The sequence below is a fragment of the Neophocaena asiaeorientalis genome, unplaced genomic scaffold (genome assembly GCF_003031525.2).
Source record: "Neophocaena asiaeorientalis asiaeorientalis breed wild unplaced genomic scaffold, Neophocaena_asiaeorientalis_V1.1 scaffold82, whole genome shotgun sequence".
Taxonomy (NCBI): domain Eukaryota; kingdom Metazoa; phylum Chordata; class Mammalia; order Artiodactyla; family Phocoenidae; genus Neophocaena; species Neophocaena asiaeorientalis.
This window is the reverse complement of record NW_020173068.1, coordinates 1,166,058-1,184,341: the sequence shown is the minus strand read 5'-3', so window position 1 is coordinate 1,184,341 and position 18,284 is coordinate 1,166,058. Positions and strand designations below refer to the sequence as shown.

Below are 18,284 nucleotides of genomic sequence, written 5' to 3'. Positions count from 1 at the left end.
TCCTCTTTAGTACTCTAGCCGTCTTGGTCTCACCAGACTCTCAGCTGCATCTACTCAGCTCAGGAAGTGCACTGGGATCGACCTGGGTACCCCCTTCCTGTGCCATAGCCTGGAAATTTTCTCAAAGTACAGTTGACCCTTGAATAAGGGGGTTTGGGGAACTGACCCTCTGTGCAGTCGAAAATCCATGTATAACTTATAGTCAGCCCTCTGTAAATGCAATTCTGCATCCATGGATTCCACCAACTGTGGATCGTGTAGTATTATAGTATTTACTACTGAAAAAAATCTGCATGTAAGTGGACCTATGCAGTTCAAACTCCTGTTGTTTAAGGGTCAACTGTAGTAAGCTAGGACATTCTTGGGGCTCACCTTGTTTATTTCTCTCTCTCAAGGCAATCACTATTCCTCATTGCCTGATGTCTAGTGTCTTGACAATCAATGCCTCACATGTTTTGTTTAATGTTTCTTTTGGTTGGGGAAGGAGAGAAATCAAGTTTCTGTTGTCTTATTGCATAAGACTTATTTTTTCTGATTTTTATGATATTCTTTAATCCTCAATGTTCAAAAAAGGCATAGACAGATTTAAGGTTTTTCTACTTTCACTGATGCTTGCTAAAAGCTTTTATTTCTCTTTATCACTGGAAATGTTTACTTTTTTTTTTTTTAAATTTCCTCCCTTCTGATATCTCTGCTCTATTTTTCTAGAACTCCTACTTAATGGCTATCAAACCTCATGGATAAGTTCTCTATGACTTTTAAGTTTTTTCTCATATTTTCTACCTCTTTTATTTCTAAACTTTCATATTTTGAGATTTTCCTAACTTTACCTCCCAACTTCTGTTAATTTTATCAATTATCATTTTCCAGAGCTCATATTTTCCTTATATTCATTTATCACAAAATAACACTTATTCTAATAAGTCACCAAATCTTACATTTCTCTGGGCATCCTAAGGAGAGTTTTGTATCTTAACTTTTCCTTTATATCATAAATTATCTTTGGTCTTAATCAATCAGAGTTTTTAAAAAATCTTGATCTTTTTCTTTCAAGTTACAGGTATTTAATCAAATGTGTGGTGAGCTTCACTGCCTGTTTATATTTTCAAATGAAAAGGCTGATTGGACGCTTTCTGCTCTCAGCAGAGCTTGTCAACTACCAGGAAGTTTTATAGGGAGAGTAGACAGGCAGGAGGCAGTTATTATAGGATCTCTACTCCCTCATATTCTAAGTGTGAAAGTGTAGATAGAGAGCTTTACTCTCAGCCATCAAAAGCTACGCTACCCAATGAGTTCTCTTTGTTTTGTTTTTCAGTTTCTATAGAGAAACCCCACCCATCCACTCACCTTGTTCCTTGTTTTTCCTAGTGTGGAGGTGGCAGTTGGTAAATGTCCGGTTGTTTATCACTTGGGAGGTGGGGAGGACGACACAGACTACTACATAACCTTCAGTTAATTCATTTTTGATGCCACCTATTTCCATTCTCTATCCTCCATTTTATTACCTTCTTCCTCACTGATTTAGCCTACTTGGCTCCTTCCTCTGTACTGTGGAACAGGTTTACAGGTGTGTCAACTAATTAGATTTCTGAGGTACTGAATTGATTTCTATTTTTAAAATTTATTTATTTATATTGAAGTATAGTTGATGTGTAAAATCATATAAGTTGCAAGTATACAATATAGTGATTCACAATTTTTAAAGCTTATACTGTGTTTATAGCTATTATAAAATATTGGCTATATTCCCTGTGCTGTACAATATATCCTTGTACCTTATTTTATACATAATAGTTTGTACCTCTTATTCCCCTACCCCTAATATTGCTCCTCCCCACTTCCCTCTCCCCACTGGTAACGACTAGTTAGTTCTTTATATCTGCGAGTCTATTTCTTTTTCATTTTATTCACTAGTTTGTATTTTTTTAGATTCCACATAAAATATCATATTTGTGTTTCTCTGACTTATTTCACTTAGCATACCATCCAAATCCATCCATGTTGTTGCAAATGGCAAGTTTTCATTCTTTTTTTATGGCTGAGCAGTATTCCATTGTATATATATACACCATATCTTCTTTATCCATTCATCTACTGATGAACACTTAGGTTGCGTCCATATATTGGCAACTGTAAATAATGTTGCTGTGAACACTGGGGTGCATGTATCTTGTTGAGTTAGAGTTTTGGGGTTTTTTTTTTTGAATGTATACCCAGGAGTGGAATTGCTGGGATATAAGATAGTTATATTTTTAGTTTTTTGAGGAACCTCCATACTGTTTTCCACAGTGGCTCTACCAATTTACATTTCCACCAACAGTGTATGATGGCTTCCCTTTTCTCCACATCCTTACCAACATTTATTTGTGTTCTTTTCGATGACAGTCATTCTGACAAATGTGAGGTGATATCTCATTGTGGTTTTGAGTTGCATTTCCCTGATGATAGTGATGTTGAGCATCTTTTCACATGCCTGTTGGCCATCTGCATGTCTTCTTTGGAGAAATGTCTGTTTAGGACTTCTGCCCATTTTTTGATTGGGTTGTTTTTTGGATGTGGAGTTGTATGAGCTTTTTATATATTCTGGATAGTAATTCTTATCAGTTGTATCATTTGCAAATATCTTCTCCCATTCAGTAGGCTGTCTTCATTTTGTTGACGGTTTCCTTTGCTGTGCGAAAGCTTTTTAAGTTTAATCAGGTCTGACTTGTTTATTTTTAATTTGTTTATTTTATTTGCATCAGGAGGCAGATCCAAAAAACTATTGCTACAATTTATGTCAGAGTGTTCTGCCTAGGTTTTCCTCTAGTTTTATGGTTTCCAGCCTTACACTTCGGTCTTTAATCCACTTTGAGTTTATTTTTGTATATGGTGTTAGACAATGTTCTAATTTCATTCTTTTACATGTAGCTGTCTGGTTTTCCCAGCACCACTTATTGGAGACTGTCTTCTCTCCATTGTATATTCTTGCCTCTTTTGTTGTAGATTAATTGACCATAAGTGCATGGGTTTATTGCTGGGCTCTCTATTCTGTTCCATTGATCTATGTGCCTGTGTGCCAGTACCATACTGCTGTTATTACTGCAGCTTTGTAGTATAGTCTAAAGTCAGGGACTGCGATTCCTCCAGCTCTGTTCTTCTTCTTTCTCAAGACTGTTTTGGCTCTTTGGGGTCTTTTGTGTTTCCATACAAATTTTAAAATTATTTGCTCTAGTTCCATGAAAAATGCCATTGGTATTTTGATAGGGATTGAACCAAATCTGTAGATTGCCTCAGGTAGTATGGTCATTTTAACAATATTACTTCTTCCAATCCAAGACCACGGTATATATCTTTCCATTTGTGTCATCTTTAATTTCTTTCATCAGTGTCATACAGTTTTCTGAGAATAGGTCTTTTACCTCTTTAGGCAGATTTATTCCTAGGTATTTTATTCTTTTTGATGCAATGGTAGATGGGATTGTTTCCTTAATTTCTCTTTGTGATAGTTCATTGTTAGTGTATAGAAATGCAACAGATTTCTGTATATTAATTTTATAACCTGCAACTTCACCAAATTCATTGATGAGCTCTAGCAGTTTTCTGGTAGTGTCTTTAGGATTTTCTATGTATAGTATTATGTCATCCACAAACAGTGAAAGCTTTACTTCTTCCTTTCCAATTTGGATTCCTTTTCTGTCATAAATTGCTTTTATTATGTTGAGGTATGCTCTCTCTATGCCCACTTTTTGGAGGGTTTTTAATCATAAATGGGTATTGAATTTTGCCTTTTCTGCATCTGTTGAGATGATCATATGGTTTTTAGTCTTCAACTTGTTAATGTGATGTATCACACTGATTGATCTGCAGATACTGCAAATTTCCATTGATAGATCCCACTTGATCATGATGTATGATCCTTTTAATGTGCTGTTGGATTCAGTTGATGATTTTGTTGACGATTTTTGCATCTATGCTCATCAGTGATACTGGCCTGTTGTTTTCTTTTTTTATGGTATCTTAGTCTGGTTTTGGTATCAGGTGATGTTGGCCTCAAAGAATGATTTTGGAAGTGTTCCTTCTCTGCAGTTTTCTGGAACAGTTTCAGAAGGACAGGTGTTAATTCTTCTCTAAATGTTTGGTAGAACTCACCTGTAAAGCCATCTGGTCCTGGACTATTGTTTTCTGGGAGTGTTTTTGTTTTGTTTTGTTTTTTGTTTTTGATTCAATTTTAGTACTGGTAATTGGTCTGTTCATATTTTTTATTTCTTCCTGGTTCAGTCTTGGGAGATTGTACCTTTTTAAGAATTGGTCTATTTCTTCTAGTTTGTCCATTTTATTGATGTATAGTTGCTCGTAGTGGTCTCTTATGATCCTTTGTATTCCTGTGGTGTCAGCTGTAACTTCTCCTTTTTCATTTCTGGTATTATTGATTTAGGCTCTCTCCCTTTTTTCTTTACGCGGCTGGCTAAAGACTCATCAATTTTATCTTTTCAGAGAACCAGCTTTTAGTTTCATCTATTTTTTTAAAAAATCTCTATTTCATTTATTTCTGCCATCTTTATGACTTTTTCCCTTCCACTAACTTTGGGTTTTGTTTGTTCTTCTTTCTCTAGCTCCTTTAGGTGTAAGGTTAGGTTGTTTATTTGAGATTTTTCTTGTTTCCTAAGGTAAGCTTGTATTGCTATAAACTTCCCCCTTAGAACTGCTTTTGCTGTGTCCCATAGGTTTTGGATCATCATGTTTTCATTTTCATTTGTCTCTAGGTAATTTTTTATTTCCTTTTTGATTTCTTCAGTGATCCATTCGTTGTTTAGTAGCATATTGTTAACCCTCCATGTGTTTTGTGGTTTTTGCAGTTTTTTTCCTTGTAGTTGGTTTCTAGTCAGTGTTGTGGTTGGAAAAGATGCTTGATATGATTTCAATTTTTAAAAAATGTACCAAGGCTTGTTTTGTGGCCTAGTATGTGACCTATCCTGGAGAATGTTCCATGGGCACTTGAAAAGAATGTGTATTCTGCTGCTTTGGGATGGAATGCTCTATATCAATTAAGTCTATTTAGTCTAATGTGTCATTTAAGGCCAGTGCTTCCTTACTAATTTTCTGTCTGGATGATCTGTCCATTGATGTAAACGGGGTGTTAAAGTCCTCTACTGTTATTGTGTTACTGTTGATTTCTCCCTTTATGTCCATTAATATTTGCTTTATGTATTTAGGTGCTCCTATGTTGGGTGCGTATATATTTTTAATTGTTATATCTTCTCCTTGGATTGATTCCTTGATTATTATGTAGTGTCCTTCTTTGTCTCTTACAACAGCCTTTATTTTATGGTCTATTTTGTCTGATATAAGTATTGCTACCCTGGCTTTCTGTTAATTTCCATTTGCATGGAATACCTTTATCCATCCCCTCACTTTCAGTCTGTGTGTGTCTTTAGACCTGAAGTGAAGCCTCTTGTAGTCAGCATATACAAAGGTCTTGTTTTTGTATCCATTCAGCTACTCTGTGTCTTCTGATTGGAGCAGTCAGTCCATTTAAATTTTAGGTAATTACTGATATATATGTTCTTATTGCCATTTTGTTAATTGTTTTGGGGTTGCTTTTGTAGGTCTTTTTTCCCCTTTTCCTTCTTTTGTTCTCTTGTGACTATCTTTAGTGTTTTGTGTGGATTTTTCTTTTTTGTGTATACCTATTACAGTCTTTTGGTTTGTGGTTACCATGAGGTTTTTATATAGCGATCTATATACATACTTGATTGTTTAAAGTTGTTGATCTCTTAATTTCAAATGCATTTTAACAATCCCACAGTTTGCACTCTCCTCCCCTCACTATGACTGTTTTTGATATCTGTTGGGAAAATTAATAAAGTAGTCTTGTTCAGGCTTCAGATGCAGAAGCAGGCCTCTGACTGACCTGTGACCCAGCCTGGACTGCACGCTTGCTTGCACACCTAACAATGCTGCTAGCAAGGCAAGCAGCACTCACAATAAGAAAGGGAGTGGGTCTTGGAATTTCTTGAGCCCCGGGGACCTGGCCAGTCCCCTGGGGTCTGGAAAATCTTGTGACCCACATGGTGAAACAAACAGCATTGCTAAAGTAAATCCAGAGCTGCATTTTGGCATGCAAACTGATATCAGTTTGTGGCCTGGAATTACAAAGGGAAGCCCCTGGAACTCTGATCTGAAGTCTCACCCATGGGGTGGAGGCACCACCCAGGACCCTTCCCAACTGGGGCTCCAGACTGGTGTTACTCAGGACTTCCCAGCTGCTGTTTGGATCTGGAAGTAGGTGTTGGCCCAATTCCGTGATGTATATATACCGTGTTATGTTTCTCTAATATTCTTATTCCTTTCCTTCTAATGATTGTATATTAAAATTAAGCTAAATCATCTTTCATTAAAGGATTAAAGCTGTTTATTTGTGTGAAACAAGTGGTTATTTTGCCAGTGAATCCAACAAACCTTAAAACAGAAAGCAGGCTTTCGGCAAAACACCACCACATTTTACATCTAATTCTTCTGTGTATCCCTTAAGTGCTTATTGTGTATATTTGTGGATACTGTGGATTTTACTACTTTTGCCTTTTCACCTTTCTACTAGGTTTGTGCATGGATGATTTCCTATCTTTACTGTATGTTTTCCTTTACTGATGAGCTTTTTCATTTCATAATTTTCATGTTTCTAGTTGTGGCCTTTTCTTTTTCACCTAGAGAAGTTCCTTTAACATTGGTTGTAAAGCTGGTTTGGTGGTGAACTCTTTTAGCTTTTGCTTGTCTATAAAGCTTTTGCTCTCATCAACAAATATGCATGAGAGCCTTACTGAGTAGTGCATTTGTGCTTGTAGGTTTTTCCCTTTTGTCACTTTAAATTTATCATGGTACTCCCTTCTGGCCTGCAGAGTTTCTGCTGAAAAATCAGCTCACAGCCTTATGGGAGTTCCCTTGTATGTTATTTGTTCCTTTTGTCTTGCCTCTTTTAATATTCTCTCTTTAATTTTTGCCATTTTAATTATAACGTGTCTTGGTGTGTTCCTCTTTGGGTTACTCCTTTATGGGACTCTGCATTTCCTGGATGTGAATAACTGTAACCTATTCCAGGTTAGGGAAGTTTTCAGCTATTATGTCTTCAAGTATGTTCTTAGCACCTTTCTCTCTTCTCCTTCTAAGACCCCTATAATGCAAATATTAGTGCACTTGATGTTGTCCCAGAGGTCTGTTACACTGTCCTCATTTCATTCTTTTTTCTGTTCAGCATCAGTGATTTCCACTACTTTGTCTTCCAGCTCACTGATTCATTCTTCTGTATCATTTAATATACTGATGATTCCTTCTAATGTATTTTTCATTTCCGTTATTGTATTCTTCATCTCTAGCTGTTCTTTATATTTTCAAACTCTTTGTTAAAAACTTCTAATTTCTTGCTCTGTGCATCCATTCTTCACCCACATTCTTTTTTTTTTTTTAATTTATTTTTTTGGTTGTGTTGGGTCTTCGTTGCCGCACATGGGCTTTCTTTAGTTGTGGCGAGTGGGGGCTACTCTTCGTTGCGGTGCGCAGGCTTCTCATTGTGTTGGCTTCTCTTGTCGAGGAGCACAGGCTCTAGGTGCGCGGGCTTCAGCAGTTGTGGCACGAGAGCTTCAATAGTTGTGGCTTGTGGGCTTTAGAGCACAGGCCCAGTAGCTGTGGACTATGGGCTTAGATGCTCCGTGGCATGTGGGATCTTCCTGGACCGGGGATCGAACCCATGTCCCCTGCATTGGCAGGAGGATTCTTAACCACTGAGCCATCAGGGAAGCCCCACCCACATTCTTTGATCATCTTTATGATCACTACCCTGCACTCTTTCTTGGGAAGATTGCCTTTTTCACTTCACTTAATTCATCTTCTGGGGTTTTATCTAATTCCTTTGACTGGAACATGTTCCTCTGTCCCCTCATTTTGCCTAAGTTGCTGTTTGTATTTTTATTTATCTGGTAGGTTAATTATGTTTCCCAACTTTGGAGAAGTGGTCTTCTGTAGGAGACATCCTATGCATCCCGGCAGTGCACCCCCCCTTGTCACCCAAGCTATATGCTCTAGGGGTTCTCCCATGAGGGCTGTGTGGGTCCTTCTTTTGTAGAGGGCTATTTGGGTGATGTGGTAGGCTTTGTTGGTGCCTGGTCCAGTTGGTTGCCAGGCCCTGCCTTGTGCAGAGGCTGCCAGCTGCTGGTTGGTGGGGCTGGAAAACCTCAGGGGGCCCCAGGACTAGTGCTGGCTCACTGCTAGGCAGAGTCAGGGTCCAGAAGACTCCAGGGTTGTTGCCTGTCCACTGGTGGGTGAAGCCAGGTCCTGGAGTTAGTACCAGACACCTGGCAGGCAGACCTGGGTCTTGGAGTCTGGTTTCTAGGCCTAGGGATCCCAGAGCTGGTGTCAGATCACTGTTGTGTGTGTGTGTGTGTGTGTGTGTGTGTGTGTGTGTGTGTGTGTGTGTGTGTGTCCTGACAGAGTTGGGTTTGGGGTCCAGGGTGTCCTGAAGCTTGTATTTGGCTGCTAGTGGGCAGGGGGCCGGGGCCAAAGTGCTCTCAGGGCAGGGTCTGGCCTGCTTTGGGCAGGCTGGATTCACAGGCTGTGGGAGTCTGGTTTTCTTGCAGCTGGTGTCTGCCCCTTGGTTGGTGAGACTGGTCCAAAGGCTGCAGCAGGCTTCTGAGAGGGTAGGGCTGGGGCCCAGAGGATTCTGGGACTGGTGCCTTCCCACAGGTAGGTGGAGCTGTGTCTAGAGGCAGCTGTGGGTTCAGGAAGTCTTCAGGCAGCCAGCCTGCTGATGGGTGGGGCTGTTCCCCTGCCTGGTTAGTTTGGCCTGAGGCATCCCAGCACTGGTCCCTACAGGCAACTGAAGCCAGGTCTTGGTGCTAATGAGCTAGAGGGAGGACTCCACAATGGCAACCACTAGCATCAGTGTCCACGTGATAGAAGGGAGCTCCCAAGGAATGGCTGCCATCAGCGTCTATGTCCCCAGGGTGAGCTGCAGTTGCCTCTTGCCTCTCTGGGAGAGTCCCCAAGACCAGCAGGTAAGCCTGGCCCGGGGTCCTATCAAATTACTGCTTTTGCCCTGAGTCCCAGGGCGTGTGATATTTTGTGCACGCCCTTTAAGAATGAAGTCTCTGTTTCCCCCAGTCCTGTGGGACTCCTGATATTAAGCCCTGCTGGCCTTAAAAGTCAAATGCTCTGGGAGCTCAGTTTCCCAGTGCAGGGCCCCCAGGCTGGGGAGCCCAATGTGGGGCTCAGAACTCTCACTGCTGTGGGAGAACCTCTGCAATGTAATTATCCTCCAGTTGTGGGTCACCCACCTGGGGGAAAAGGACCTGACTATATTGCAAGTCTGCCCTTCCTACCTGTCTTGTTGTGGTTCGTTCCTTATGTCTTTAGTTGTAGAAGGTCTTTTCTGGTAGGTTGTGGTCTTTTTTCATCGATGGTTGCTCTGCAAATAATTCTGATTTTGGTGTGCTTGTGACAGGAGGTGGGCTCAGGGTCTTTCTACTCTGCCATTTGGCCAATCTCCCTGATTTCTATTTTGAAATTCAAATCTTAATTCTACTAATGAATTTGGAGACATAACAATATTTCCTCATGTCATCCACCTCCCTTTTTAATTCTGCTTGCTCTACCTATCTCATTTCTCGTTTTACAAACTGCATTCTTAAAAAGTACAAAGAGATATTTTTCTCAATTTTTATTTTATTTCCTGGAGAAAATATTTTTTAAAAGCATGCTGATCTATCCCTGCATCTAATATGCTATGGTCTCTTTCTTACCTTTTGAATTTTTTCATAGGGTTTATCCTACCTTTCAGTACAAAAATCTTATGTTTGTCCATAAAAAGATGAATGAATGTTTACTCTGTAGTTATTCTCATTATTCAGAGGATTATTTTAGAATCCTCCCCTTGGGGAGCTAGTTAATGTAAATTTACATTACCAGGTCATACAGTTCCAGCAGCTGGAGAGTAAGAAGGAAGTTGGAGGCAGGGAAAGCCCTAGCAGAGGAACTTCCCTGTACTGCTTCCAGGAAGAAAGAGTTCCCTATATCCATAACTTAGTTTGGCTCAGCCTAAATACCAAGTAAATGCTATGTGGGTCTGGCTTCCTTTCTCATGCTGGCACCTACCACATCAGGGATGAAAACATCCTCTGAATTAAGGATTTTCTTCTGGGTATGAGCATGTAATAAAAAAGAAGTTTGAAAAATTAAGATGTAAGTATCCGTAGTTCTCCTCCTAGCTTTCAAAGAAGGCAAGAACTTTTCTGGCTCAGGCAGTTATCAGGCCTTTAATATGTGAATCAGAGAGAAGTACAGTATAATGGCAGAGCTGATCAGTAGGCCAAACTACTCCATACCTTAAACGACCAGGAAGGACAGGGTAAGGAAGAGAAGTGAGGTCAAGGGAAATGAGATGGAGACGAAAGGAAAGTATCTGAGAGAATGAAAATTAGTGGCTACAGAGAAGGGCAGGATCTGAAGAAAGGGATCTTGAGAGAAGACTTATAGTAGTAACTCTTACAATATGATGTGTGCTGTTTCCTCCTCACTGCCCATCCCATCCCCTAAAAACACCACCCTACAGGAAAAATCTACATTACCTGGATTTGACTTCATGGTATGATGCACCTTAAGGCAGAAGCCAGAGGCCTGCCCCATTTGAGCTGCATGAATTGTACAGCCTCCTAGTGCACTGCTTTCTAATTCTAATCTAGTGGCAGTCCAGGGGTTAGGAGCACAGGCTCTGAAGCCAGACTCTCTTGACTGGGCCCTAGCCCTGCCACTCACAGGCTACTAGCTCTGTGACTTTAAGAAATTCATTTAAACTTTCCAAAAAATAGGGATGGTAATAGTACCTACTTCGGAGGGGTATTGTAAGAATTAAAGTTAATTCATGCAAAATGCTTAGAACAGTGCCTGGCGTATACGAGACAGTATAAATGCCTAGTTTATACAATTAATTAAAAATAAACATTACCATTATCACTAAAAATTTTAAGTTTCCTCTCTACCTCCTATGGCTTGCCTCCTTTCAAGCCCCTCTTCTTCTAAATTAGAGGGCATTAGGTGCTATCAGGGGCAGCTCCCACAGCCTTGTTGATGTTCTGCTACCTGTGGTCAATGTGAGAAAACTGGTTTGGAGCAAGAAGAGTAGGGCTGATGTGGTGTGTGTCTCTTCATCCCTACAGCCCACGTTCCTCTACATTACAGGGTATGCCAGGTGAGCCTCCAAACATTTCTTAGGGACACTGCTACTTCTCAGAAGGGGGTAGGACTTAGCCCTGGGTCTTGCTTCCAAAGGTCTCACTTACTTCTATCCCTAAGAGTATGTCCCCATTTCTAGCATGTCAATGTTCCCTCTCCCTGGTTTCCTGTACTGGGGGCAGGTCATTTCAGTGCAGATCCTATGGAGGCAGGTGGATACCAGGTCATCCTCCCTAATATGTACCCTGGATGATCCCCTCTCCCAGTCTCATTCATTAATTCACTTAACAAATATTTATTGGTCATCTAGATGCAAAGAATACTGAAATAAAAGATACTGTTCTTACCATAAAATCTAACCCTTTTATTCCTCTAGTACACAGTACTTATACAAAATTCTCATTGCTCCTTTCATTGCTCTTGAACAGTTAAATTATACGAACTTCTGAGCTACAAACAACAAGAATGCTTTTGTTCTCAAGGAGCTTCTAATCCAGAGATCAGGGGTGGGTGAATGGGTGAGTGGGTGTGACAAATATGGGTGACATAGGAGTCAGCCTAGGGTGCTACAGTGAACTTAGAATGGGGAAAGGAGAGGAAGGAGGACAGAGAGGAACTCCAAGAATAAAGGGCACAGGAGCTCAGTTTGGGGACTAGCCTTAAATAGCAACTATTTTCCATTTCTTTTAACTTGCTCCATGCCCTTTGGAGTCACTGCCAGCTTTTCAGAGTGTTATACACCTACATTGTGGGCCTTCATAAAAACAGCCCAGTGGTAGACAAAAACCAGGCACACTGCTTTTCATACATACCTCGTATTTCATGGTAAAAAATCCATCCCCTCCAATGCCCTCAAGTGCAAAGGCCTGTACAATTGGCCATTTCTCCACTACAAACATATCAAATATCTGCAAGTGACCTAGAGGAATCAAGTACAACATGTATCAAATACCGTCCTGGATATAGCAGTCTAAACCTGATCTAATGTGGTCATTAGACATCATTTCTCACAAGTTCACCACAGCCTCATCAAGCAAAATAAAACTGAAACAGATACACAAACAAGTTACAAAAATTCAGATTTCTCTACAGTATTTTTTCACATTCTGGTTTCCTAAGTAAGTAAATAAATAAATAAATAGTGGCCTACTACATCTGACTTGTATCACTAAGTGGATATATTTATTAATAGACAAATTTATTAAAACTTGGCTCCTTTCCCTTAAGAAACACAGCTAACCAACTTCCTCAAGGGAAAATTACCAAATCAAAATTTTTCTTTTCTTATAACAACAAGCTTCAATGTGCAAAGTTTTTTTTTTTTCATAAATAAGATACAAGCACTGCTAAGCTTGTTCATTTTTTCCCTATGTTTTCACACTTTTTTTTCTCGGCCATGCCGTGTTGGCACGTGGGATCTTAGTTCCCAGACCAGGGATCGAACCTGTGCCCCCTGCACTGGAAGCACAGAGTCTTAACCACTGGACCACCAGGGAAGTCCCCTACACATTATTTTTGAGTCTCACTGTCAGCATATTTTTAACAGCTACCCAAATTACTATTTCTTATTAGCAAGAGGCCCCACATCTACACTTCAAGTATAATAAGTGGTATAGCATAGATGGCAACTATGGTAAATCCCTTATCAGTTCTTCTGACTGCTGCTGGTAGCATGCTGTGTTGCTGCAGAAACTTCAGTTATGAATACAAGCTTGCATAGGAAAGTTCCCAAATTTCATTCTGCTTGATCCTCTTTGCCTTTAGTGAAAACAGATCAACAGGTTTCCCAGCTGAATGCCTCCACTGAAAGGAGAAGTAAGGACATTCGATTCACACACCATCCCAGCAAGGTTCTAAAATGACTGACTGTCAGATACGCACCTTGGGAGCTGTAAGGAATGCCAATTCTACTACAGTCTCGAACCATGTCCACAAAACTGGCAATTTTAAATTCTTCTGCAGCTTCCTCATCTTCATACTAAAGAAGGAAATAGAAAGGGAACACGCTCTAATGAGACATCATACAAAATCCCATATTTTCTGTGCATTTTTATTAGTTGTCCCAAATGTCCCAAGAGGGTTTTTTTGTTTGTTTTGTTTTGCTTGGCCGCATTGCGTGGCTTGCGGGATCTTAGTTCCCTGACTAGGGACTGAACCCATTCCTCGGCAGTAAAAGCACAGAGTCCTAACCACTGGAACGCTAGGGAATTCCCATCAAGAGGGTATTTTTTTTTTTTTTTCGGTACGCGGGCCTCTCACTGCTGTGGCCTCTCCCATTGCGGAGCACAGGCTCCGGACGTGCAGGCCCAGCGGCCATGGCTCACGGGCCCAGGCGCTCCGCGGCACGCGGGATCCTCCCGAACCGGGGCACGAACCCGCGTCCCCTGCATCGGCAGGCGGACTGCCAACCACTGCGCCACCAGGGAAGCCCAAGAGGGTATTTTTAAAGGCAACTTTCAGTATTTGCTGGTCAGAAACACGTCATTCCCTTACCTTACACCACATACAAAAATCAACTCAAAATGGATCAGAGACCTAAATGCAAGAGATAAAACTTGCCCTCAAAAGTCCCCCAAATGCTCATATGGCAAGAAACGTTCTGGACCTACACTGGGTCACAATTTCCACGAAATCCTAAATCTTAAGTCCCAATTTGATTTCTAGCCAAATCTTGAAAAGGGTCTAAAGGGAAATAGAAACAAATACCAAGAAATCCAAACATGGAAATGTCACAGAGCTTATCAAATTCTCCTGGGGCAGTTGCTAGGCCCGAGAGAATGGACCCAGGCCGGGGATAAAGAAGCAGGGTAGGAAGGCAGGTTCACAAGCCCACTATTAGGTCCCAATTTTAATAGTCCTTTTTGTCTCTTTCAGGCGTATAATTTATTGCTAGGGTAGCCTCATAATGAAATATGAAAAGTTCCACTAAAAAAAATAACCTTTTTTTGTGTAACCACATTTCACAAATTTTTATTTTTTGGGGGGGCCATGTTGCGCGGCATGTGGGATCTTAGTTCCACAACCAGGGATCAAACCCATGCCCCCTGCAGTGGAAGCTTGGAGTCCTAACCACTGGACCACCAGGGAACTCCCCAATTTGATTTCTTTAAGGACCTCCTGTTCCCATTCTATCAATACATTTTCCTGAACGAATATCCTCAGAGTGTCTCTAAGCGCCTATTTTATCGTTTCTCCTCACCTCATTTTCGGTCATGCAGTGGAAATGCAGATTTCTCCAATGTGCCACATAGGGTAAAAGATAGCGATAATTTATAGGATTACAGTACAGATGGACACTATCTGATTTAATCAATATAATCACATCTGTAAGAAAAACAAAATTAAAACACAAGATTGTCAAAGGCATTTCCTTTACACATCTTCCGCCCACATAATCAGTAAAACCATTAAAACTACAGAAACAATGTAACAAAACTCTAAACTGAAAATTCTTTAATTAGGCAACGTGCTTCAAAGTGACTAGAGAACACTCAAGTGTGGACAGCAAGCATTTCCTCATCCCCATGCTATGCTTCCACTACTGTGGCCCTCTGGTTGTGGTAGAAAAGTCAAAAGAACAGCTTTCAAGGTGTTTCACAAAGTTCAACACAGCAAAATTTGTTGTACCAAACTCAACTGTGTACTTCGCTGTGGAGATAGATAGTAATTGGAAACTCTACAGGTAAAAGCCACTGAGGCAGGAAAACAGCACCAAATATGGCCAGTGACTGGTTCTCCTGCAGACATCAGTGTATAAAGCTCTTGGCTGCTGGCTCATCTGGCTCAAGGCAAATCGTGGGCCCGAGGATACCCTTTGCCTTGCAACCTGGGAAGGGTTATTGTATACAGATGTAAACTCTGTACACAGGAAAGGCTGGGAGGAAGGAAGTAGAGGCACGTGATCAGCAGCTCACAGATTTAGGGAATAACCATCGATGCTGGTGGGTCAAATAAATAAAGCAATCCCAAAGGTGCAAATAAAACCAAGTAAACGAACAAACAAGTCATGGAATGGGGCAGGAATATTAAAAGAGTTTGAACACTGAGAAAGAAAGCAGTCACACTTCCAGAAGAAAAGCAGAGGCTCCATTCTACGGCTCCTCAGAAACCAAAGTCATTAGGCCTCTTTCTAACAAGATGACACTAGGGAAGGGGCTAGAGGAGATGGCTGGAAGTGAGAGAGGAGCGTGGGGGCAGGAAGCAACTGAGGCAGCAGGTTTAGGGCAATGCCAACACAGTAACACAGTGTGACGGACCATAATCTACAAAAACATAAGCCCAGTGAATACTGATCTCAGCTGACTGCACAGCTGGGTGGCCCCATGAAATAAAGCTCCATGATGGTGGCCTTTTAAGCCACTCTGAGCTCCACACCTGGTCAGACCCTAGGTGTTCTAGGCAACACAGTATGGAGCAGGCTCTTCACTGCTGACTCTCAGCTAAGTGCTAGAGTTAAAAGGTAGCAAGGGATGGGAAAGAAGCCCCGTCTCATTCTGCTGGGAGACCCACCCTGAATCACCTGTAGGTCACCTACTCAATAGTGAGAGTTTGATGTCACTGAGGGCTTCCTGTATAGACTGTACTCTATACTAATGTGTAACATACTTCAAAGAATTAGGAACCAATAAAAGAAATAATGCAACAGCTACTAAACCTAATGAAGCATGCTCAGGATCTCACAAGACTGATGTCATCACTACAAATAAATTTTAACACAGTCAGGTAAAAGAAGAAAGCATAGAGCAAGTAAACTATTTTAAAAGTTTCTTTTTAAAATAAATCCTTTGTGTTTGCCTCTTTTTCTCTCAGATAATTAGGGATTGTAATGTAGAAGATAAATCTGGTGAACTCAGCTTTCTAGTTACTTGGATTTAAAAAATGAATTTATTAATTTGGAAGAAAACGCTCACTTTATAAGCACTCATTGTGCTAGGTGACAGGATAAAGACAAGATAAGCAAAAAGGAGCACCTCTGAGGATTTAAACTACTTCCTTAATTTCAGTACTGCAATGTCCTTAGCAACCTTGACTGCAGTGAAATGTGTGGTTGATACAAGTATCTGCCTTTTTGTAACTGTCTAAATGAGCTGCCAAGATGAATTCTTTCCAAACCAGTATGTTTTACAGTCTAAGAAAGCATTTTTTAAAATCAAAATCTGAAACTAAATTTGAATTGAAAAAAAATTAACAGAAGGAATAATTTCACCCTGCTTTCTGTACTTCCTGATAAAAAGAAAATCTTTCACCAATCTATAAGGATTGATACTATTAAGGACTTTATTACAGAAGAATTTTCACATACACTAGGCCAGGGTTCTTCACCTTCAGCACTACTGACAGTTTAGACCAGATCATTCTTTGTTGTGGGGAGCTGTCCTGTGTACGCATTGTAGGATGTTTAGCAGCATCTTTGGCCTCTACCCACTCTGCCCAGTTGTGACAATCAAAAATGTCTTCAGATATTGCCAAATGTCCCCTGGGGGATAAAACTGCCCCCAGTTGAGAACCACTGTACTAGATCCACAGCAAGATTATTTCAACATCAGATGTTTGCTTTCACACGTCCCCCAGCTGCTTCACAAGAGCTGTCTCTCATCCATTTTGACTTGTCTATTCCTGTGTCTCCTGATCCACCTGGCAGACAAGTCATAATGCTAAGTATGTGATATCAGAGATAGCTCCTGGGCATCACCCCATAGCAGCATGAACACAGGGTGAGTGTCTCAGAGCCAAGGAAAGGGGAATGTAAGCAGAAAGTCTGCATTGTAGTCACAGGCATCGTCATAAATTACAGCTCACAGAAAACAATTCCCAAAGACAGAGCAGGACAAAGAGCCTTTGTTCCTAAGCTGAAGATCCACATGAAGTCCTCCTTGCAGGAGTAGCCTGCAGGCTTATCCTTGAATCACAGCTGAGAGTGCTTTCATAGGACAATGGCACATAATATGAACCTCCCAGCATGTAGAGGCAATGGAAAATTCAGAGGAAAACTAGTACCTTGCCAAGAAGATATAAAGCCAAATATTGATGTTTACTTTTTTCCTCTAAAACCGATTTATCTAGTAAACATACTCTGAAAACTACTTGTCACTAGTCTCTTATAATCCAGCAGGTAACCTACAGAGCATATTACTTAACATATCAGCAAAGAAGAAATGTCGTTTTTCATTAATAAAAAAAGCAAAAATATACTGGATCTTCAGGCTATTTTAAATTTGATCATATTTTTCCATAAAAAGTCCATGAAATAAGAATCCAAAGTACTATATCACTTACTCCTCTCTCACACAGAGTTCACCAATATATACTTACCATCTAGAACCTCTTCAGAAAACCCTGTTTTCTCAAAATCACTGGTATTCTGATTGTACAAACCAAACAGAAGATAATTTGCCAGCTCTCTGCAGCCTTCATTGTACCTGCTATCGATTCCTGCAAGGCAAAAAAGGCTTTGATCAGCTGTACTGTACTACGGGGAACATATGAGTCCCAACGGTTTGCCCCTGCTCAGCAAAACCCTAGTGGTTAAGTTAAAGGCAGCACCTCAGACCAGTTTTGTGCCAGAAGCCAAACTAAACAACTCTGAAAGAAGCAGGCCTCAGCATCAAGTACTTTTACATGGATTCAAGACCTATATAGTTGAGACAATCAAACAGCACAGAACATAGAAGCTGTTAATTTAATCAAAAGCAATTCTTGAGGATAGAAGGAACCAGAAAATATAGTCCAAGTCCTGCCATAGTTGGTTAAAATTTTTTAATACTTTCAGTTAGAATAGGAATAGGCATCAGAAAAGTATTCTCTTCTCAAAGAGACCTTTACCAAAACACGTGGAATTAAATAAAGGAAGATTAAGGTGGTTTGAAAAGAACTCAAAGAAGTAAAAAGAGGACAAGTGAATGAAACCTCAGACATCCATCATTTCACAAATATTTATCAGGCCCAAGGCCTAGCACTCTGCTGGGTGCTGAAGCATGTAGTAAACATGCCTACAGATGGTCTTCACGAAGCTTACAGTCTAGTAGGGCTGGGTCAGAGACTAATAAAAAGGAAATTAAATACTGCCTTCACAACTGCCTTTCAAT

General features: G+C 40.6%; 1 protein-coding gene across 2 annotated transcripts in view; it reads right to left on the bottom strand.

The window, feature by feature from the left end:
• Positions 1 to 17,623, bottom strand: part of DNAAF9 (dynein axonemal assembly factor 9) — a 117,753-nt gene extending 100,130 nt beyond the window's left edge. For both annotated transcript variants that reach the window (XM_024742976.1, XM_024742975.1), the window contains exons 1-4: positions 17,512 to 17,623; positions 14,399 to 14,523; positions 13,081 to 13,177; positions 12,012 to 12,118 (exon numbers count right to left, since the gene is read on the bottom strand). In XM_024742976.1, the coding sequence (XP_024598744.1) occupies positions 12,012 to 12,118; positions 13,081 to 13,177; positions 14,399 to 14,413 (219 nt within the window). In that variant the 5' untranslated portion in view covers positions 14,414 to 14,523; positions 17,512 to 17,623. The remainder of the gene's footprint in view (positions 1 to 12,011; positions 12,119 to 13,080; positions 13,178 to 14,398; positions 14,524 to 17,511) is intronic.
• Between the last annotated feature and the right edge of the window lie 661 nt (positions 17,624 to 18,284).